This window comes from Pelecanus crispus, chromosome 12 (assembly GCF_030463565.1).
Source record: "Pelecanus crispus isolate bPelCri1 chromosome 12, bPelCri1.pri, whole genome shotgun sequence".
In the NCBI taxonomy this organism is placed as follows: Eukaryota; Metazoa; Chordata; class Aves; order Pelecaniformes; family Pelecanidae; genus Pelecanus; species Pelecanus crispus.
Window position 1 is genome coordinate 20,352,206 of NC_134654.1, and position 22,413 is coordinate 20,374,618.

At 54.7% G+C, this 22,413-nt stretch overlaps 1 protein-coding gene across 2 annotated transcripts in view; it reads right to left on the reverse strand.

Moving 5' to 3' along the window:
• Positions 1–14,192, reverse strand: part of MGAT5B (alpha-1,6-mannosylglycoprotein 6-beta-N-acetylglucosaminyltransferase B) — a 69,830-nt gene extending 55,638 nt beyond the window's left edge. For both annotated transcript variants that reach the window (XM_075719878.1, XM_075719877.1), the window contains exons 1-2: positions 14,125–14,192; positions 7,417–7,529 (exon numbers count right to left, since the gene is read on the reverse strand). In XM_075719878.1, coding sequence (XP_075575993.1) covers positions 7,417–7,529; positions 14,125–14,192 — 181 coding nt within the window. The remainder of the gene's footprint in view (positions 1–7,416; positions 7,530–14,124) is intronic.
• Between the last annotated feature and the right edge of the window lie 8,221 nt (positions 14,193–22,413).

Here is a 22,413-nt window from a genome sequence, read left to right on the forward strand (position 1 = left end):
GTTATCCAGAGCTGCTCAGCAGACAACATCAAAACATAAACACAAGCAGCCTGGGAGAGGGTTATAACTCACTTGGGAAGAAACCGTGAATAATTAGTGCTGAGTTTGCACAGCAGAGTCTGCCTGGCTCCCCCCCATCACTGTCACTTGGTTACACAAGACTTTGCAACTGGTTCTCCTGTTGCCTTCACCGTGCATTGAAGGCAACAAGATAAATTTATAACTCGCATGACTTTTTGCGAGCAAAGGGAACGCAAGCATCCCCAGAACCGCACATCTGTGCATGACATCTCAAGGAGGCAGCAGCTCTCGCTCCCGGGTGCTCTCTCCAGCAAGTTCAGGTAAGAAAAGCAGCTGTCAAAGCCATAAAGCAACTTTTGGGTATTTTGCCCAACTCAGGCTCCCGTCAGAAGAACTGTGTGCTCTGCCAAGGAGAAATAGCTGAGGACCAGATTGGGATCTGTCACAAGTGGCAGCAACCCAAGTTTGCAAATGGGTCCAGAAATTACCTTTCCCAAGAGAGAGGGAACTGGGATGGAAGGATGAACACATCTGCGTTTTGCTTTAAAGCTCCTTTGGGCTGAGCAGCATCTCACTGCAGCCAGGACCTTGCAGGCAGAGCCCAGCCGTCCGCTCCTCTGCTGTCCTCCCTTGCTATCAGCTGTATGCAGAGGGTACCTGGTAGGTCAGGATCATGCACACAGACCTCCTCCTCCCCTCCCAGCACGGCCGACTGCAAGGGAGGACGACAGAGTTATTCAAGCTCACTCTGATCGTTAGCAAATCTGAGCTTGACCTTTCTGCATCCTCCGTGAGAACAAAGAGCGATGGTACCCGGCCACACTAGCCCAGCTGGGATGCTGCTGGAGCAGAAGGAAACCCAGCAGAGACAGGAGCAGGAGCAAAGGACCCCTCCAAGGAGATCATGTAGGTTCTCACATTTCTATTTGACCTCTTTGCGCCGCTCTTCAGGCAGCCATTCAAGGGATTGAACTAACACGAGATCCCACCACTTCACGGAATTATGACTCTGGAATAGTGAAGATGCCCTACAAAACCCCGAGCAACCTTCAACATTATCTTCTGCAGCACAATTCCCACTCTTCTACCCCCCTCCACCGTCATCCCTGCTCTGGAGAGAAACAGAAGCCACAAACACCAAAGTATTCAGCTGTGCTACACAGCCCAAAACAATCTCCCTCTCTCTCCTCTTCTGTGTTCATTGATGGAAGAAATTGCTTTAAGCAGGTGAGACTCCAGGAACTGGAGCAAGCGACAGCCGCGGGAGAGGCAGAGCACTCCAGTAGCTAGAACACAGGAGGGGTACTGGGTTTGGGGAGAGCAAGGCAGGATTTCTGCCAAGTGATGTTAAACACCATTTCCAGTGCAACATGCCTTGGCTGTCGTCTGCTGGACCTCTCCCAAGAGTCCCATACTCCAACACAGCAAGCCAGAGCCATTCTGATGTCCCAAGAAAGCAGCACAGCTCAGCATCACCCACAGCCTGCATCCAGGACAGGATGCCCCAACCCAGCAAGGGGGGCCTCCCCAGCAGGCTTTCTCCATAGCTTTTCCACATTTATTTTTCTTTCCCTGCAAAATGAAAGTGAATGACCAAATCTCAGAGGCTCTTGCAGCAGAAGCTGTTCTCTGGCCACCTGCACTTCTGCTGTGCCACAGACCAGGGAAAGTCCCCACAGGTGCTGGTGCACTGCCCACCTCCAGACAGATTTGCAGGCCAAGGAAGTTAGCATCGCCCAGCTGCAGAAAGTCCCAGTGGTGTAGGACTGGGAAACCCCCTGCCCCAGTCCACAAGCTGTTTAATATCCCATCAGGGTCCGTATCCTGCAGTCCCGAGGAGATCACACCCCAAAGCACATCTTGGCAACCTAGGACAAGGTGCAACAGCCTTGCAGAGGATATGCTTCACCCCTGCTCACTTGCATTTTCCAGCTTGCACTCTAAAATCAGCTCTTCCCCACCCTGTCCTTCCTTCATCCCCTGTCCCCACTGATCCTGTTCCCAAAGTGGTTGAGGAAACACAACACAGGAGCCCGATTGTGGTCACCAACAGGAAACCACCTGGAGATGCTGCTGGGAGCTCGTTTTGGGGTAGAAAAAGGCAGGTGTTGAGCTCTCAAGCTGAGCACCAATCCAGACAGGAAACACTTGAAAAAGGGTTGAAAAGGCACTTATGGGAACAGTAAACACACAACTCCAGTGCTCAGCAAACTACCACTTCCCAAAGGCATCGAGATTCAAGGACCTCAGTCAGTACGAGAACTGCCGTTGCACCGCACAGACCCCAAGCACCGAGACAGCTATAGATATATGAACCACGCAAAGCACTTGTATCAAAGTACCACCAAGGTCAGCTGAAATTAAATCAGTGCCCTCTTGCAAGAGCCAGCAGCCCACAGTGAGGGCAGAGCTCAGCTCCGGCCATTTCAGGACATCAGGACCTGTTGTACACATCCCCTGGGCCTGCAGCAAATTCCTGTAGCACCTTGTACCCTACCATACAGGAATCAACAGCAGGAGAAATCAGAAGTCTTTCCATTTTTTAAACTAGCTACAGCAGTTGCAGGCAATATTCCAGCCACATCTAATCACGTTTTAACACTTAATAACCTATTTAACCTATTTTCCTCAGCTAATCCCCTGCAGCAGCAAGGTCCACCAGTGGGATGTGCATCACCGCCAAAACCAGAGTGGGGCATAGCCATGGGCAGAGGGACTATCGCCAAATCCCTCCCCAGCTGCACCACAAGCACCACAATTAAAGATTTTGGTGCATTTTCAGGACCAGTCCCCTGCCCCAAGACAGCTCAAAAGATAGACACTCGGAAAAAAAAACAACCCAAACATTTTAAATTCTAAAGAGGAGGAGAAAAGAGGGCACAGAAAACTCAATCTCTCAAGTCTAGAGTCGTTCCCAAAGCATCTCGCACATTCAAAATTTATAGACTTGTCTGTTCTCTTTTTTTATCTAGATCTTTGTTTGTAGAACAAATTCTCTCGGTGGCCATTTCAAAACAAAGGAACCTTTGTCTGTGTTTACTTGACAGCAGCGGATTAGGATAAAATAACTTGTATTTCAGAAGGAGTTTTTATTTATTATTAAGACACAAAGCCTCTGCTGCATCGAATCACCAGGCAGAGAATCCATCTGAGGAACGATTTCTGGCACACACCGAGAAACTTGGCTTTTGGAGAGAGCCTCCAAGAAGGGGATTCACGTATAAAAATAAAATTAAAAATGGGATTAACTTTTGGACTGTGACATTATCCATTTCTCCTTTTCATGTTCCTGCCTCACATCTATCTTCATTTTAGTTTTGATCGGCTGCTCGCACAGTTCAGAAGCCAAGAAAGGTGTGGGCAAGCCTGGGGCATTTTCACAAGCTTCCTCTTGGATTGCAATATCCAAGGTTCAGTGCTGGGCTGGTCAGGACACTCAGGGAGAAAACAGGAACAGCCCCAGCCTAGCTTGGACCATGATCCATGGATTTTACCACTTATCCACAACCAAAGAGGATTTCTCCAATGCAAATGATTAAGTGCTCAGGTGCTGGGCTTGACCCCGTGGCTCTTTGCAGCCACCCCAACCCTGCGGGGATTTACGCGCATGGGCAGCTTCACTTGCAGAGCATTGCTGCTGAGCCTGGCAGGACATGTGGAAACAAGGACCAGAACAGCCACAAAAGCCAGGATCGGCCCCAGGAAGGACCGCAGGAGCAGACACTTGCTAGCTACAAACACACCCAACTAAATACACCAGCTATGCTGGTAAAGCAGCCCACACCCAGAGCATACGGGGAGGGGATGCTGCCAGCTTGCAATGCAAAATTAATCAATAATGCTCAAAAAGGCCTGTTAAATCCAACGTTTCGATGAGCCTGTGTGGAGAGGAGAGCAGCAGCAGGGATCAGGCTCCTTCCCCAGGCAGGGCAACCAGTGCATTCCAGAGGGTTTCAAACTGGGAGCCCAGTCCTGGGAAATACTCAAGCCCGGGCTTTGACACATGGCAGACCTGATGCCACGCACCCAGTAACTCCTCCAAAGCCAGCAGCCCTGAACCTGTCGAGGTTTGTGCGAATACTGGCCCGATTCCTACCATTATTCACAGCCAGGGCTAATCAGCCCAGCAAAATCAACCTGCCCCTTTGAGCTCGTTTTCAGACCAGCACCGTGCGCTTAACAGCAATGACAACAACCAGCACTATTTCTTTGGTTTCCTTGGGATCCGTAACGCATGTTAATTAAATGCCAGTTTATTATTCAAACGGAGCTATTGAGACTACGCAGCACTAATAAGAAGCATATCCATTTCTACTCCCACCAACCCGCAGTGACTTCGACGTGCATTCAGCGCTCCTCTACATGAGCTCAGCATCACCCCAGCCGCGAGGGACCTCTGGAGTCCCTTCCCTGACCTCCTGCTCCAAGCAGAGCAGACCTGGAGGTCAGACCGAGTTGCCCACAGCCTCACATCAGCCAGATGTCTTTTGAAAGTCCTCCAAGGATGGAGTTTCCCCACCTCACCAGCTTCCCAGAGGCTTTGACTCCCCATTTCCCAGTGGCACTGATGAGGTTGCCCAGTGTGCATCGTCCCTCCTGCCTTTTTCCATGGGTGCAATAGTTGTTTTTTCCAGCCATCAGAGCCTCCCCCAACAGCCACAACCTTTCAAAGGCGACAGAGAGGGGTCTGCAGTGGCATCGGCTGGCTCCTGTCCAGCTCCAGTCTTGCACATGCCCTGAGGTCTTGGTCCCACTCTGCCTTCAGGGTTCCTCACCCTGTGTAGCTGCGTGCAGGGAGCCGTGCTGAGAACAGCTACATCACCATGTGGGATGGCCAGTCCCTGCATACCAGTATCACAGGGAAGGCCGAACCCCAACAGCCTGAACCCAGTGTTGAAGAGCCAGAAAAAGCCTCTCAGGTTTTGCCTGCCACGTCCTGGGGACAAAGAATGTAGTCCTCTTCCAAAACGGCATCCTTCCTCCAGAGACACGACGGATGCTTAGTGTTTCAAAACAGTGTGCAAGACCATGAATGAACCAAATCTTCCCCAACAAGAAACACAGCAACAGCCACGTTTGCAGCAATTCATCTGGAAGCAATACCTTGCTGGGCAAATCCATCATAAAGGAAAAAAAAGTGGCTTTACATTGAATTTCTGAGCTTCCTAACAAAGCAGGACTTGCCTTAGCCAGTTACAGACCTGAGACCAAAAGCTTTAAAAAAATTAGAGGACCTAGGTCATAATTTTTTTTGGTTTTCTTCTTCTTTAAATGAGATCAACCTGCCATTACCAGAAGTGACATCCAGACCCACGCAGCCTCGGAGCAAAGCAGCGGGCATCTCCCCCAGCTGGCAAGGCAGGTGCTTGTAGCACATCCCTTAGCAGAGCCAAGGGGGCCCACTGCAACCAGGAGCTCAGATGCAAGAAGGTGAACCCATTTACACACCTGAATTTAATCATCTAAAGTAGCAAGCGTGGAGGACTCAGAGGTGTGACAGCCTGAAAAAGGAGGTTTCTTTTGATCCGCTCCAGGACTGTGCTGACATTGCACCCAGTAAACAAGAGACACGCAAGGATGGGACTCAGTGGACTCAAAAGATCTGGGTTAAATTGATAACAAGAATAAGGATGGGAAAAGCTATTCCCCTCCAAGGTATCCAGAAAGGGGATAAAGAAGCTGAATAATTGTCTTTTTGCCATCATTTCACCACAACTTTAGAGTCCTCTGGGGTGGGACCAGGGGCTTCTGCAGGTTTCTGGAAACCTCTGCTGCTGTTTGCAGCACAACCTGTGCCACCCCTCAGCTTAGGCTGGTCCCACAGTTCACCAGTCCCTCTTTGCCTTTCTTCCAGTTCTCTGCATGCTCCCTGGGGATGCTGGGGCTCTCCTGGGACAGATGGCAGCTGTAATAAGTGACACCTTTTATTCCAAACTTGGGAATCTTTTCAGGACCCATCCCCTCAAAAGCCAAGTTTGGAGAAGGTGGTGGTCCAGGGGCTTCTGCCCACCCTCCTCACATGCTGCTTCTCATCCTGAGGAGGAAGAAATCCCCTATAACCAGGCTTCACTCACCAGCTGTGCTGGGAGCTGCACTTGGCATGGGGACAGGGGCATGAACACAGCGCCTACCCTGCTTGCAGGGGCAGGTATCCTGATCATGGTAAAACATGCAGAAAATACCAAAAAAGCACTGATCCTGCAACCTGCTCTGGCTCAGGCTGAGGTCAGCCAGGCAAACATCAATCCCTTGGAGAAGGTGCTTAATGGAGCTGGTGATGGGAGCAATTAGGGGAGCACAGGGGGAGAAACGCCAGCCGCTGTGTGCTCCGTCCGTGGGGGAGAAAACAAAGCCAGCTGCTGCAGGCTGCACATTAATCTCCCTGGAAGTCAGCTAAGCAGTTTACAAACACCATCCGACTTCCAGAAACCACTGCTTTAGTCCTCTCCTTCTGAAGGAAAGCAACCAGCACTTCTTCCAGCACTGCAAGGAAAGGATTTAATGCCCAAAAATCACATTCCAGGTGAGGCTGGGGAGCTCAAATCCTTCCATGCCTTTGGTATGGAGGAGAAGACCACAGTGGCCTGACCAAGCCTATCTCACCCTGCTCACCGGAGTCCAAGCTGGGCACTTCCCTCTGCACAATTCAGTCGTGCTATTCCAGGCTGGGACCACAGAGGAAAAGTCAGGGTGAAGCTCAATTCAGTGCAGCAGCATCCTCCCAGAGCAAGGGCAGGACACAACTGTCCCACCATGGAAGCTGTCTCCTGAGCTGACTGCACATCTTGCCAAAATAAATCTTTTAGAAAATGTCACAGAAAGCACACTTGCTAAAAATCAGAATATTCTCTTCTACATTTCAGTACCTCCACAAAACTGCAAAAGGCCTTTTATTTTCCCATCGCTAGATGGGAACAATTTCCAGTCACTGCAGACCAAAACCGACCAAAACCACTGAGCCCTCCAAGCACCTGAGCCAAATCCTCAGCACATCAGACTGGGTGCAGCCCATGCAACGCACACCACCGCCAGCAGTTGAAGGTCTAATCCCATCAGCCCCAGTCACCGGGGTTTTCCCATCCCTCTGCTGCGAGCCAGGGTCAGCATCCACACTCCAGCACACACAGGTCCCCACCGTGCCTGTACACCTCTGGATGCGAACACCGCCAGGTTTCAGCCACATGGCTGCAAAGTGCCCCACGCCACAGCAAGAAGGGCCAAAAGGACCCTGAGCTGTCCTGAAGTCCCTGAAACAGGTCAGGAGGGAGCCTTGGGAATGGAGGCATCCAAGCACCATCCTCCCTGCATCCCCGGCACTCATCAGCTTGGCTGGACCATGCACGTGGGTGTCATCAAGCATCACGCGGGACGGGACAGGCACAGACCCGTGCTTACCTTCGGTCCGGATGGTGAAGGGCGAGTCCCCCAGGCGCTTGGCTGAGAACTGCCCTCCCAGCGACGTCATTAGGAAGCACAGGGTGAAAAATCCAATGCCCAGCACGAATATCCTGCGGGAGGGAAAGCAGAGCTGTAGCAAGGTGGGATGAGGAACCGGCTCACTCCTGGGACAGCCCCACCACCCTTCACACCCCTGGGGTGACCCCTCTGCACAGCAGCAGCTTTGTTTTGGGGTGTCTGGAAGAGGCAGCCGGGACAATCCCTGCCTCCTTCCCAACTGCTCCATCCCTGTGGCTCATCCCATCCAGCCCAGGCAAGGAGCATCTCTGCAGCCCCAGCCCCACCAGAGCACACCAGTACCTCACCCCAACCATGGCCAGCCCCACACACGCTTCATGAAGAGCCCTAAGATGCTTCTGCCCAAACACTGGCACTGAGCAGGCGGGTTTTGCCTGAGAACACCCTTCAAAATCCCTGCAGCCTGTTCTGACGGGCAGGTCCCTCAAGAGGGAGCAGAGGACTTGCACCTTAGGTGGGAAAGCTGCCTCAGACCATGACTGCCCTTATGATGCTCTACTAGATCCAGCCCAATAACCCAGACTGCAGGAACTGCTACAATAAACAATACTGATTTTCCTCCCGGGAGAGTCCAGAGAAAAGAGAGACCTTGTACCTTCCCTTCCTCCCAAAGAATCTGAAAACCAACCCTTTTTTTTTTTTTTTTTTTTTTTTTAAAGGTCTTTTGTTCCCCCTGTAACTAGGCCACCGGCATTTGCCATTGTGTCCGGCATGGCCTGTGCAGCGCCGGCAGCCTTGTGCACAGCAGGACGAGGAGGGACCACGCTGGCGGCACACATGGTGGCCTGGGACCATCCCATCACCACTTTGTTCGCCCGTGCTGGCAGGAAAGCGGCTCCCATGGGGACGCACCGGGCAGGATGCCGACCCGCACGTCGCTCCCAGCTGAGCTCGTGGTCACCTCCAGCTGCAAGAGAGGCAGGAGCTCTCAGCGCTGCTCCTATTCAGGCCAGTAACTTTTTTGGGGGGTGAAAAGGCTGCAGGCAGGAGCTCTGTGCAAGAAGGAGGGTTACTGTGCACCAGGGAGCGTAAAGCCAAGCCTTCCCGTCTCCCCGCCGTGCAAGCAGAGCACACTGCACCGAGGGACGGACGCCTGGCCTCTTTCCATCGCTCAGAGATGCTGCCGCCACCTCTGAGTCTCCGTGGAGGTGCAGCATCCTCCAACAGACAGACGGGCAAAGCCCCGGCAGAGCTGCTGCCAGGCACCGCGTACGACAGCATCCAGAGCCGCAGCGACTGGGGATCTCATCTGACCAAACCCAAGGAAAATCTCAAGGAGGAGGAGAAAAGACAACTGCCAGCCAGCCTTGTGAAACAATGGGTTTGTCCTCAAATAGATAAATCCTATGTGAGACAGGGAGCTGAGCAAGCCCTTGGGGGTGCCCGATGGCATTTCTCCTCTCAGCATCCCTGAGCCGAAGGGAAGCAAATCACTGAGGACAGGAACCAGTAACTCTCCTTTACAAGTTCACAGCATTATCTGCAGGGCTCAGGAGCCACACACAGAAACGCAGAGCAGCCACCCAACACCGAAACCAGGCTTTTCCAGAGAAAGGCTTGCAAAGGAATGCCACAGCCCTCCACCTAGTCGTTATTGTGTAGTTAAAAGGCAGAGAATTAGGAGCTAGCCGTTAAGTCTGGGCTACAACATGCCAGCATTACAATTATCTGGTGCTGGAACGGGCTACCAAATAAAGTAACTTGCTTCAAAGCACTCATTAGCTACAGGAGATGTTGTGGAGAGCTGAAGTACAGCGTCAAGCAGCTCAAGAGCTGGGCTTCCCCAGCAAGATCTGCTGGAGGAGCTCCCACGGTAGGTCCCTACTGCCATACACAGCCAGGCTTCCCCTGCCTGGAGAGGCTCCTGGGCAAGACACTGGGCCTTCATGGGACCCCACAGGCTCCCTACCTCCATCCTGCCAGCTCCAATGATGCTCTTACACGGCCAACACACATCTCAGACCCAGGGCAGCTTTGCTTTTGCTCTCAGCATCAGGCAGCTCAAGAGCAAAGGGTTTCCTCTGCCTGCTCCAAAGAGGATCAGCCCTGTTCACTGCAGACAGGCATCTAACCCCCGTCCATCCCCCCACTCCCACAGATCAGCCCTGCCCCATCCCCAGCCAGGTCCCAGCAGATCCAGGTCACCTGGCCACAGGCTCTGGACAAGCAACACCCTGCAGCTCCCAATCCCCTTCTTAGCTCCCTCCTAATCAAGAGAAAAAGCAACACCCTGGGCTCATTAGCATTGCCAAGCCCTATGAGCAGCAGCCTCAACCCAACACAAGCACCCACCAACCCTTTTGGAGCCCTGCAGCCAGGCGCCGGGACAGCCGACCCACCTGGGAAAGGGGACGCTCAAGTGCATCGGTAAAACTGCCCGACATCCCTGTGCAGGCACTCCAGGAGCGAAGCAGCTCAAGCCCGTTTTATTTCTAAATGAGCCTGCCCTGGCAGGGGGAAAGCAGTTTAAACAAGCTATAAAAAGCATCGTGCACTCAGCTAATCCAGACTCCTGTCCCTGCAGGCCTGTCTACAGGCACAGCTCCCATGCCCTCCAAGCAGCCGCCAGCAGAGCACAGCCATCCCCTCCCTGGCTGATGAACCATCCAGCTGCAGCGTTTGCACGTGGAGGTGACTACAGACCTCAGCCCCTCTCCCAAAGCAGACCTCGGAGAAGGGTTTCCAGAGAGCCGTGGTCCAGCTCCAGCAGGGAGGCGATTGCGGAGGCAGCAGAGCATCCCTGATGCTGCAAAGCAAAGTAGCGTCCCATAAATTGCTCGGGGAAGGGGTGATTTGGGGACATTAGTCCATCCCCATTAGCACACCCTGTGCCCAGCCATGTGGCACAGCGCTGGGTCTGGAAGAAGCTCTCAGCAACATGACGGAGGGGATTGCAGCACCCATCTCAGCCTCGGAGGGATGAATTTGTCCTTAGAGCAGGAGAGGGGGAAAGCTGTCTGCTGTGGCACGTCCCTGGCAGGAGAGGACAACAGCACAGTGGAGAAGGCACAAGCTGAAGGAGGTGGAGGAGGTCAAAGCCCAGCTGTGTCCCACAACCGAGGGTCCTCCTTGGGAGCACGTCATGGTACAAAACCCACCCAAAGGCCCCATCCTGCTGCCAGCTGCCTCCTCCCCCAAGGGACATTTTAACAAAGCATCACCTGATTAAATAATCAGAGCTGATCCTGCTCTTCATTCTCACCCCTCCTATTGACAATATCTTCATCATTATGCAAGACCTTGTTTACACATTTTAATCTTCATAATTATACTCTGGCAAGGAGCGAAACAGAGAGAGGAAAAAAAAAGAGGAAGGAAAGAAAAAAAAAAGAGGAAGGAAAGAAAAAAAAAGAGGAAGGAAAGAAAAAGATTCAAAAGTGATCTGTGCTCTAGCATCTCATTAGGAGACAAAATCTTTTTGATTTTGACTGGAGTACAGAAAGAATGGGGGAGATGCAGGATGCTTTTTTCCTAAGAAAAGAGGGATCAGAGCCTAACCAGAATTAATGTGCCTAGGAGAGAAGCGGATCTAGCCCAGCAGCAGTCAGTGCACCAGGGAGCAAGGAGGCTGCAGAGGTGGGCTCAGCCTGAGGACACCGTGTCTTTTACTTTATGTTGATCTTCTCCAGGTGAACAAAAATGCTTGGCTCAGCCTTAACTTCATGGAAACTCCTTGCGCAGAAAACAAATACCATGAAGTAGGTAAAACATACCAGAGCCCAGATCTTCCAGACTGACCATCAAACGCACTGGGCCCTCTGCTGCCAAAATCAAGTCTCGCTTACTGAAGACTATGGAGCTCCAATGACCAAGTAACATCTACTCTGCACGCTGGCTTTCCCTGTCATCACACATCACGTTTAATTCATCGCCTGGGCATGGTTCTGGCGCCAAGTCCCTCTCCACATCCTACCCAAACTGAAAGGTTCACAATCCTGGATTCTGGCTTGGTGCCCAAAAGAGAAGGAAGCCAAATTCTCTGAGTCTTTAGTGAAAACTGAAGTGATGCCCCAGTCATTGCAGATTTTGGCCCATGGAACTGAAAGCTGGATGCGGCCAGGAGGGTCTGAGTGATGAGCTGGGAGGCGATGGGGGGAGGAAGGCCAGCAGCACCCAGGGGGACGGGGCTGTGACACTGGGACTGTCTGTCCACAGTCCTGCATCACCCAGCTGGGACCTACAGGGAGAATATTATGCAGGTGCACCAGGAACCCAAGGGCTACAGGGAAAGGTAATATCTTTTATTAGACAAGTTTTCAACACCCGAGTCTCTTGAACCCAAAAGCTGAGCCACAATTTCTAACAGCAGCAGCCAGGCTAATAAAAGATGCTCCCTCTCCCGCAAACCTTGTTTCGCTCAGAGCCCAACACCATCGCGGCGCTGTCAAAATGATGCTCGGCCACGGGAATCTTCCTCCACAAAGGGAACCAGAGTGAATTCTCTTACTGGCCAATGTTATAGACACATGAAAAGCGTGGCTTTGGTTTCCAGCTGACAAACTTGGCTGAACTCCCCGTGTTCTGCAAAACCAAGAGCTGGGTGAGGTGGATCAGGGCTCTCCCAGCCCCACGGTGAATTCTTGCCTGAATCCAGCACTGTCACAAATGAAACACCTTTTGGTGCCGCGATAAAGTCAGAGCCATCCTTCGACATTTCTACAAATGGTTTCTGCACTGATTTGCTCTCTCTCCCCTTCCCATTTGCTGCAGGCACTTTCACAGATCAGGGCTTTGCATTACTTTGCTAAGCATGACTGGAGCATGATTTATGAAATGTTTTGGTGCAAAGGGTCAGGTTTCCCGTTCGCTGTTTGCCGATGGCACCGCTGCCAGGAGTCTACACCAGGCAGAGGATCGCACGATGGGCTTCCACAGAGCAGCGAGACTTTGCCCAGCCAGCAATGAGCACCTGATTTACAGGACCCATCCTGATTGCCAGTATCTTCTCCCACTCCTGCAAGTCGTCCCTGATTCACATCAGCTGAGAATGTGGGGTGCTGATTTTAGGGGAGCAGTGGTGATTTGCACTGGGTTACAGCTGGAGTGGGGCAGTGCCAACGCTTGCTCGCGCTGGGCTGGGGGCAAGATGACACAGGACGGTGACGTGGAAGGGTCAGGCTCAGCATGACACCAACGTGGAGGAGGCGCAGAACTGGACAATGCAGGACAGCCAGGAGAGGGTCTTGGGAATTTCTCCTCTTACACAAGGAAAGCCTGACTGGTTAACAACAGGCTAACCCTGCTGGTTCCTGTGGCACCCATACTGGTCTGCACTGGTTTGAGAGCAGAAGCCAGCCCAGGGCACACAGACAGGACCGTGCAGGTGCTCTCCTGCCATCACAAATCCCTCATCTGCACACATCCTCATCTCCAATGGGATTTTGTAACCACCTGCGACTCACTCCCTGCACTCCCCCAGCCTGAGCCCAGGTCTGCTGAAAATGGGCTTCCCCTACCGCAGGAGCGATGCCCAGGGCACAGGGGAGAGCGATGCTCAGGCCAGTCAATTCCTCGCTACAGACTTGAAACCTACTTAAGAAAGCAAAGAGCCAAGCAAAGAGCATACCCCTGGGGTGCGTGTATCCTTCCCACCTCTCTCACAGTCATTCCCCACCCCACGCTTGGAGCAAGCCCGAGCCGTGGGGGCCCTTCGTGCCCCTGCTCTGCCACCACTTTCCGACATCACCTTCGCCAACCCCCCAGCCCCAGGGCACTGCTGCGGGATCCAGCCGCAGGAATCCCTCCAGGCAAGCAGTGCAGAGCCAGGCAACTCCAGGGGAGAGGCAGACAACATCTCCAAACCTGAGCATAAGCAAGCGGCGCAAGCGCAGCCCCATCCTCTTCCCAGCTCCAGGCAGTGACCCTGGGCTAAGCAAAAAGGCAGCAAGCAGATCCCCCCGGTGATCCCAGGTGATTCCCAGCCCCAAAACACAGCGAGGAGCGCTGGCAGGTGGCTGCGCTAGGCTCACCCCACCCCGTGCTTCGCCCCCCAGCACTTTCCCCTTCTGTGGGTTTTTGGTTCCTCTCCCCATAGGAAAACCAAGCAATTACCAGTGTCTCCCATGTGTCTCAAGCCTGGGAGCAACCAAAGCGCATCTCCGGTGAAACAAGGAAGCTGGAGAGCGAGGGCTGGAGAGGGGAAGCAAATGCACGGAGGCAAAAATGGGGAGAGTTACACCAAGAGGAAAAAAGGAATAGGTGGGCACGGGCGTGCTGGAGCCAGAGGGTTTCAGGCTTGGATATCAACCCCCGCCCCGCTGCCAGTTCAGGGTGGGTTTCCAAATCCCCACGAGCACCAGCAGATTTAAACCAGAGGAACCGATTCCCTCGTGCGCACCAACATCTCCGAGAAATGTATTAAAAAAGACAGCGGCCAACAGCCCTATAATTAACCCCAAAAGACACCGGCGTGACGGGTGAATTGAGAGCCGCCAGACAGCGAGTGCTGCAGGACCGGCACGCTGACCTGCGGGCAAACTTGCCTGGATCCCTGACACCCCAATCTGGGCTCAATCCCCCTCCGCGCCGAGCCGCAGCCCCCCCCCCACGCAAAATGCGTTCCGACAGCGGCTTCCCACCCCGCAGGGGCCGAGCCGGGCGGAGGGACGAGAAAAATAACAACTTTACCTAAAGGGTCTCAAGGTGACGAGGCATCTTCTGACCATTATCTTCCCATCCGCGTTGACTGTGATCATCGTTCAAAGTTGCGGGGGGAGCGGGGAGGGACCGGCCCCCGCACCCCCCCCCCCCCACCGAGGCAGCGAGCGGGGCTCAGCGGGCGGAGCGCGGGGCTCCGCGGGGGCGCATGGCGGGGCGCGGAGCGGGCGCGGAGCACTCCCCGCCCGCCCTAGCCCTGCCCGCGGCCGGCCGAGCCCATGGCGGGGCCGCTCCGCTCCGCTCCGCGCAGCCCGTGCGGGGCGCCGCGCCCTGCCCTGCCCTGCCCCGCTCCGCGCCGCTCCGCGCCGCCCCGCGCAGGCGGCTCCGCCCCGCGCAGGCTGCGCCGGGCACCGCCTGCCATCTAGCGGCAGCCCGGCCCCGCAGCGCGGGTGCGGGGGTGCGGGGGGGGGGGTTCCTGGGGGGGGGAGGCATTTTGGGGGGAGGGCGGCAGCCCAGGCGTGGGGACTGCGGGAGCAGGGGGTGGCCCTTGGCTGGGAGCAGCGCGGGGGGGGGGGGGGGGGGGGCAGATCAGAAACGCCACCCTGCAGCCCCCGCGGGTGCTGTTTGCGTTTGGGGGATGCGAGGAGCAGGGCAAGCCCCCCTTCTGGGGAAAATGGGGGGCTGGAGTCAAGCTCTGACAGCACCGGCCTGCGGCTTTGCTTCCCCATCGCCCTGTTGTCTGTCTGGGGGTCACAGTCACAGCCCGGGACGTGGCTTCCCAATGTCCCCGGGCACCCCTGGGTGCTGCCGAAAGGACCAGGGTGGCGTGGAGGGGCCGGGGCAGGGAGGCAGAGAAGCGTCCTTGGGAAGACAAAGAAGGGGCCGTGAGAGCTGAGGCGGGAGAAGCAGCTGCTGAGCTCAGCAGAGGTGTTCCCAGCTCAGGTGTGAAAGGTGACAGGCACAAAAACCCTCCCAAAGCTTGGGACTTAAAGGAGCCGAATGTGCACGGAGCCCGGAGGCACCGTTTCCAGCCCCCGACTCGAGGGCACCCAGCTGGCATGGGTGCACCCCACCAGCGGTGAGGGAGGGGATGCATCGCCCCGCAGGGTGAGCACAAAATTACAGAGAGCTGAAAGGAGACCGTTGTCCGCAGTGTGCGTGTTTGGCCAGGCTCCGGGACAGGACCAGGCTCTTGTCTGGGGGGGCTGTGGTGCAAACAGGGCCCCCTCGTGCTGCGCTGGCCCCGTGGCCGGCCATCCCTCTCTGCCCTTGATACCACCATGGGCACCATAAACCATAGGGTGACATGTGGGAACAGCTGCCCCTTTGCCTTCCCCATGGTGGGACGCTCTCCTCCCATGGTCTTTCCCAGCCCTTCTCCATCCTGCTTGCTTCCCGGGCAAGAAATGTTCCTCCAACCCCAACAACCCGGCACCGCTCAACCATCTACCCTGCGAGTGCTGTGCAGTTACAACGCCCTCCCGGCACCAAGCAGCCAACCCCCCCCTCTTTTATAAACTAATTGTGGACTCCTTTGCTTGTGCAGAATCCCAGTGTTTTCCCATGAGGTTGATGAAGAGGAAATGCCATATTATGACTGTTGTGGCACCGTAACTCCGATTTCCATAGGGATCCCAGGCGCTCGCTCTGCTTCCTTCTCCGTGCTGTAAACTAGGGGTGCCTTCAGTCAGCAGAGCTCCAGGTAGCATATGCTGCAACAGCATCAGCCACAGGCGAGCTCAGAGACTGAAGACAGCTGGAAATTTTCCACAAAACAGCACTTTCTCCCCATGAAACAGCACTTTTTGCCACGGAGAAGTGAGAAGAAAAAGCATATCTGTTAGGGTTTCATAAATACGAAAGGCTTTTTGTGTTCATCCACCCTTTTCATGGGCAGGGGATGGGGAAAGAGTCATTGCCACACTGGGTCTGAGCAGGTTAATACTGGGCTGAGGCAGATGGACACACAGACATGCTGAGGATTTGCAGAAAAGGCAGCTTAGAAGCAGCAGTCAGCCCTGTCAAGCCAAATTCAAACCCTTAGGTCAGCTCTCCCTGATCTTCAGTACCAGCAGCCCAACATCTTGGTAAGGACATCCCACCCCGAAGCCTGTCCTGTGGGGACCTTATGGACATGACCACGCAGACCCACTGGGCTGGACAGACACCTTACTCCAGCTGGGGTGCCTCAGTGCTTGCCATTTTAGGTGCAGTTGGGAGTCTTCTGGTGCATCTGGCCTTCTCTGGAAAAACCACCTGGTTTTCTTAACCTGGCCTTTGGGAAAGGAGGGAAGCAGCAGACTAATGAAAGTGCTGTGGGCATCCTACCACCCCTGATCTCCTTGCTCCTGCCTGCTCCCTCCATTCCCAGCCCCTGCATCTCTGACAGGAGACCCTCCATCCCCACCTGAGCTGTAAAACCACCTGAAAACTTGGTGTTTCCCCACTTGCTGCTCTCGAGAGCGCTGTTCCAGCAGCGGGAGGCAGAGTCTTTCGTTCTGAGCCCAGCTCAGCATGATGGGGCTGGAATCCTTCCTAATGCACATAAACACACAACATGAAGTGGTCAACGGAGCAGCCAAATCGCTGCCTCCCGCGTGCCGGGAGCTGGCTGCGCCTTCCCGAGAGATTGGGAGGAAACGCTGTCCTGGGACATGCAGAGCAGGGGGTACGAGAGTTCCAGTGTGGGGTAAATTTTGCTGTGGGATAGGATCCCCCTCTCACTTCCATAAGGTTAGTGCCAAGGTCCCTCCGTGCATCCCACAAGCTCCGGGTCGTGCCAAGCGGCATCTCTTCCCTGAGGCCAATGGCAGCAGCATCCCAGCAGGAAAAGGCCGGGGTATGATAAGGCATGACACATTCATTTTGTTAGGCTTAGGGGTGAGGGTCGTGAGGGGGAGAAGGGACCGGGGACAAGATGGTGCCCCCCCCCATGCCTCCCTCCGGAGCTGACCCCAGGCTGGATAAGACCCCCATCAGCCCCCCAAGGGCCTGGCCGTTTCTCGGGAAGGCAGAAGGCAGCTCAGCCGCCTTGGCTTCCTCCAGATGCCTGCTGCAGCACCAGCCAGCGGAAAATAAAAAATAAAATAAAATGCAAAAACCTGCTCTTGGCAATCCCCATTCAACAAGCTTTTATTTTACCAGCACATTAGACGGCAACCGTCCATTACCCTGCACGGCAGCACAAAGGCATTAGCGATGTTGTAACAGCCCTATTAGCAACGTGCCAAACCCCATAAACCCAGCGATTACCGGGGGAAACCCGACGTGCAGGGACACGTCCGCGGCCAGGCGAGGGAGGGAGGGAGGCCACCAGAGCCCGCTGCTCTCCTTGCTGCAGGTCTCCTGCCTCCCGCTGCAGAACATCCAGCCACACCCCGAGTCCACAGGTCCGTGTGGGAGAGGGATTGTCCGGAGATGGGGAAAGGCATATCCCACACACGCAGCCTGGGAGGGTGCTGGGGTTGGCAGGGAGCAGCCATTGCACGCACGGTGCTGGCCGGGGAGCCAGGCAGAGCTACCTCTGCCACTCTCAACTCCTGCCAGCGCCGTCGTGTGCAGGATTCCTCGCCCTGCGGATAGAAACGTGGCGCTCACTGGCCCCGCAGGGCCCTTGTCCCCGAGGAGAAGTGCTGCAGCAGATGGTCCCTTCCCTGTGCTGCTGCTTGAAACAAAAGCTTAATTAACTACCAGTTTAGAGGGATAAATCTAAAATCCAAGGATGGTAATAAAGCGGTGAATTATCTTCTTTGGCAGCTGAGAAGCAATGGCCCCAAAAATCAATATGCTGAAGTTATACGTACACACACACACACACACACACACGTATGTTTGTTATTATTATGAATCAGACAGCAGCAGAGAATGGAGAGAACCAGCTCAGCAGCTGGCTGGTACGAAAGAAACCAGTCTTCCACCAGTTAGAGCCCCCGCCCAGCCAGAGGTAGACATGGAGCATCACCAGTACGGGCTCCAGACAGCCACCTCCGCAGCCCTGCCTGTAACCTGGGGCAGAGCCGCGGTTCCAGCTCCGACACCAGAGCATCCTCCAGCAGCCAGGACTGGCCCAGCAAAAGACCTCAGGAATTTTCAACTGATCTTGAGCAGCCATGTTACCATGAGCCCCAAAGCTCCCTAATCCAGCCATCACTGGGCAGAACATGATGGTTTAGATCACCACAACTGGAGAAAAGGGGTTATAAATGTGAGGTGGGCTGTAAACCACCATAGACAAAGTTTAAAATATCATATCATTGTAAAGGGTGCAGACTGACAGTCATAGCTGCTCAGCTGTGGGCAGCACAGCCATGGGCAGCTCCAGACAAGTCACAGTGACAGCGTTTATATTAGCTTTTGGTGAGCAATGCCTGAGTGCTGCTCGGGCTCCAAAGGTACCCCAGGACCCTCCAGAGAGTCCCCGTTCCAGCCCAAGACCCTTCTTCAATGCTTTCCAAAGCCTGGGGCTCAGACTCTGCCCATGTTTTTTCTTGGAGCCTCCTCTCGAGCCTCAAACTACTGGCTCTTCATGGAAAAATAATGATCACAGAGAAGGAGAATCACAGCAAACCACCGAGCAGTAATGTGCTATGACAAGCTACTTTCTCAAGTTCTCCCCTCACACAATTTTGCCCTTGAGATAAGAAATATAATTTGATTGCAGGAGCTGCAATGCCCAAATGCTTTGGACATAAGATCACTTAGTCACAGTAACTTCTCCATCCCCCTCAAGAGACACTGCTGGGTACAAGGCACTCTTTATTGGTATAAAACAACTTAGTTCCATCACTGGCTTGGCCTCAATTACTGCATTCACGCCTCTGTCCATCTCTGTAGCAACAAGGCGGAAAGGCTTCGAGCCTGGTACTGATCTCCTGCGCCGGCAAGCATCACCAGCCGCCCAGCCGGCGCAGAGCTGCCTGCCAGCACCGCAATGTGCTCTCGCTGTACCGGGGGCTCCTGCAGGCACTGTAGGGCTGCGATGCCCGTACAGGCAGCCCTGCTCCACCCCTGCAGTGCATCCAGGCTTTCTGCCTACTCCCAGGGGCAGCAAAAACAGCCCCAAATTTGCTTATATGTCAGTGTTTGGAGGGGGCACCAGGCAGGGTGGGATGGCAGTGTCCTAAAGCCACCTTTGCATCCTCATGCACAGGACGCTCAGAAGCCACACAGGTCCCCAAGACTGCTCAAAGGGACCAAGAGAAACTGGAAAGGACCGTGGCTGATGGGACATCTCCAGCAGCAAGCAGCATGGATGGCCTTGCTGCTGCCAGAGCACCAAAGCCGCAGGTGTTGAAGACTCATCCACTGGCTTAGAGTCCCTGTGACTGCAGCCTCCAGAAGATGCAACGTTTCCCTTCAAGGCTTGAAAACCAGAAGCACTGCTCAGCTGAAAGGCAGCTGCAAGAGGGCACCTGACACTACCCTGGCTACCCTGGGAGGGTGTTTTACCCGCTGCGAGGGTCCCTAGGGCTGTTCGCCAGTCCCCGAGCTATCTGCATGGCTGAGGTCTCGGTGGGGTGCAGCGTAACCCCAGGCAGATGCTGATCTCTGCCCCCTCCTTCCCTGGGACAGCAGCTGGGGGCCCAGTGGTGAAGTACAGCACTTCTGCACTGCTCAAAGATCAGAGCCAGCAGCATCCCCTGGGGACAGATCAGGCAGGGTTAGAGGCTGGTTGCAGCCCTCAGCAGTCAGGCCGGGCTCTCCCAGCTCACCAGATTGCTCCGTGCTGGTTGGGGAGCAGGATGAGCATTGCAACCCTCAGTGGGCTGCGGCTGCAATTGCCAAGGAGTGCTGCAGCCCGCGGTGCTGGTTGCACAGCACAGGACCTACAGCTCTGGTGCTCAGGTACCTGCTGGAGGTGCACAGCCAGGTCAGGTGTAAAATATGGGATGCTACAGCTCCCATCAGCATAGCCTTGTATGGGGAATTTGGGAAGCTTCTGCCCTTGCAAGCCTGTCAGTGCTGTGAATCCTTCACTTCCATTAGCTGCTAATTCACTTACAGCAGAGGAAAATATAGGTAAGGATCACTCCTCAGCTCCCAATAGGATTATGTGTTTTGAGAGCAGAAGGGAAGCTGAACTTCCCTTTCTCTTCTTGGAGAAAGAAATTAGTGCATTTTTCTTACAGCGTTAATTAAAACCAGCAATGACCCTGACCACCAAGAAGAAAATGCGAAAGGTAAAAGGAAAGCCTGAACCAGCTTTATCGGTCAGAAAGGTTTCCTGACTGCCTTGCTGCAAAGGGAGATGCCCAGAGGAAACGAAAGCAGCAATTAAAAATTAAAGAGAGAGGGAGAGCTGTACAGCAGATTACTGAGATGTATTTGTATCTCTGCAGTGCATTAACAGGGCTGCAGTTCCCCCGGGGCAACTCCTGACACCCACGGGGAACAGAGACGCCTGCAGTCGTGACAGCAGTGGGCAGCTCTGCCCAGCTCAAGTCCAGGCAGGGAAGGGGAAACAAAGAAGGGACCAAGCCGGGGGTAAATGAGAGCATCGGGGGAGAATGGGCAGGAGATGCTGAACCACAGCTGCCGAGGGGAAGAGAGCATCCTCCCTCTGGGTGAGGTTATTTGAGGCTAACCCCCCCCAGAGAGCCCCTCCAGAGAGGAAGGGGACAAGGCAGCACATTGTGGGTTGGACCCAGACACCTCCAAAAAAAATTCAGACCTGAGGGCTGGATCTGTCCCTTGGCCGGGCAGACTTCTCAGAGCTGCCAGTTCAGGTTTGCCTCCCGCTCTGCCTTGCTGTCACACTTGGCTGAGCAGCGTTTTCCAGCCCGGCACGGTCCCGGGAGGACACTCCATTGCTCAGCCATTGACTTAGCATCGAAAGGACATCGCGCAGGGGAGACCGCAAGAAAAATAGGCTGGAGGAGCTTCCCGGGCTTATCAGCATGTTACACCAAGCCCCTGCAGCAGGTGCTGCCTCCCCAGATGGGGGGTTTCCAGGGGCCACCAGTGCCCCCCCAGCCATCCCGCTGAGGATTTTGTATCCCCCATGGCCCCAAGGCTCAGCCAAACAAGCTTGCTGACCTGGTGGCATCAACATGCACAATTTGGAGAGGTGTTTGAGCTCAGGAAAGAAGGAGGATGCAAAATGGTGCACCAAGGGGCTGGGCAGAAGGGAGAGCTTATCACCCCCCTCACAACAGCCTCCCACATGTGCATGGACTTAGGCGGGGGCCCAGGGCTCATATTGACAGCCCAAAGCGAGCCCAGGGAGCCTGGGCAGGACACTCACAGCCCCTGCAATGCAACTGGGGAGTGCCAGAGCTGGGTGGGAGTCACCAGTTAGCGGTGGCCTGCACTGGCAAGGAAGGCTAAGCATTAGCCAAATTAAGAGGGACAAGGCATATCAAGCTTCAGGTGTAATTAAAGAAAATAAAGCCGGGGGTTAGGAGAGCAAGAACTCTCCAGCCTTTTAATTACTGCAGGAGAGTTGCTGCTGCTGAGCGGCACTCTCAGCCCTTCCTGCTGGGGTTTGTAAGGAGTTTGCTGCCTCTGCCCCATGCGCATGGTGTCCCCAAGCACCCAAAGGGGAGCTGCAGGGATGTGTCCCTGCGCCCCATCCCTTGCATCCCACCAGAGGGGAGAGAAGCGCCATTTTCTCAGCCAAGGCAGCCCCCCAAATGCTGCCGTACCCCAGGCAAAACGTTTCTCCTGCTGACACACAAGCGCAGCTCTGCAGCAGGGCAGCGAACGCATCCCTCTGCGATGACAGCCATACGTCTTCTTTTCATATCTCATAAACCCGTCCTGCTCCCACGCTTATGCCTTGGCTAACGAAGCCCCAGCTCTCCACCAGCGCTGCCTCGGCTGCTGCGCCCCGGAGCAGGCTGCGGGGGATGCAGTGCTGGGATGCCCCACACCAGCTCCCATTCCTCTCACCCTGGCTGTCCCCAGGGAGGAAGCCTGGGAGCGTACAAAGCCATTATAACCAGGGAGGTGATACAGCCCTGCCAGCAGCCGGGGCTCCGCAGGCTCCTGTGTTGCTTATTAATGTATGTCCATTATCCACAAACCGAGCATTCATGCATGGCGTCTCTGCAACACTGACCCCGGCATCTCGCTCCCCTTATCTCACATTTCTCACAGATAATGGGGAAAAGGGCTCAGCCGCTGCTGCTTTTGGTCCCCAGGGGCAGGTAGGAGGAGATGGAGGAGATGACAGTCCAACCACGCCAGAGCCAGGCAGGAATGCCGGTTCTTCACTCTGGTAATGAGCTGAGCCCCATCTCACTGGGGGAGCTGCATTTTGGGGATGCTTGGGATGCCTCTGTACTGCGGTCTGGGCATGGCAGGATCAGACCCCAAACA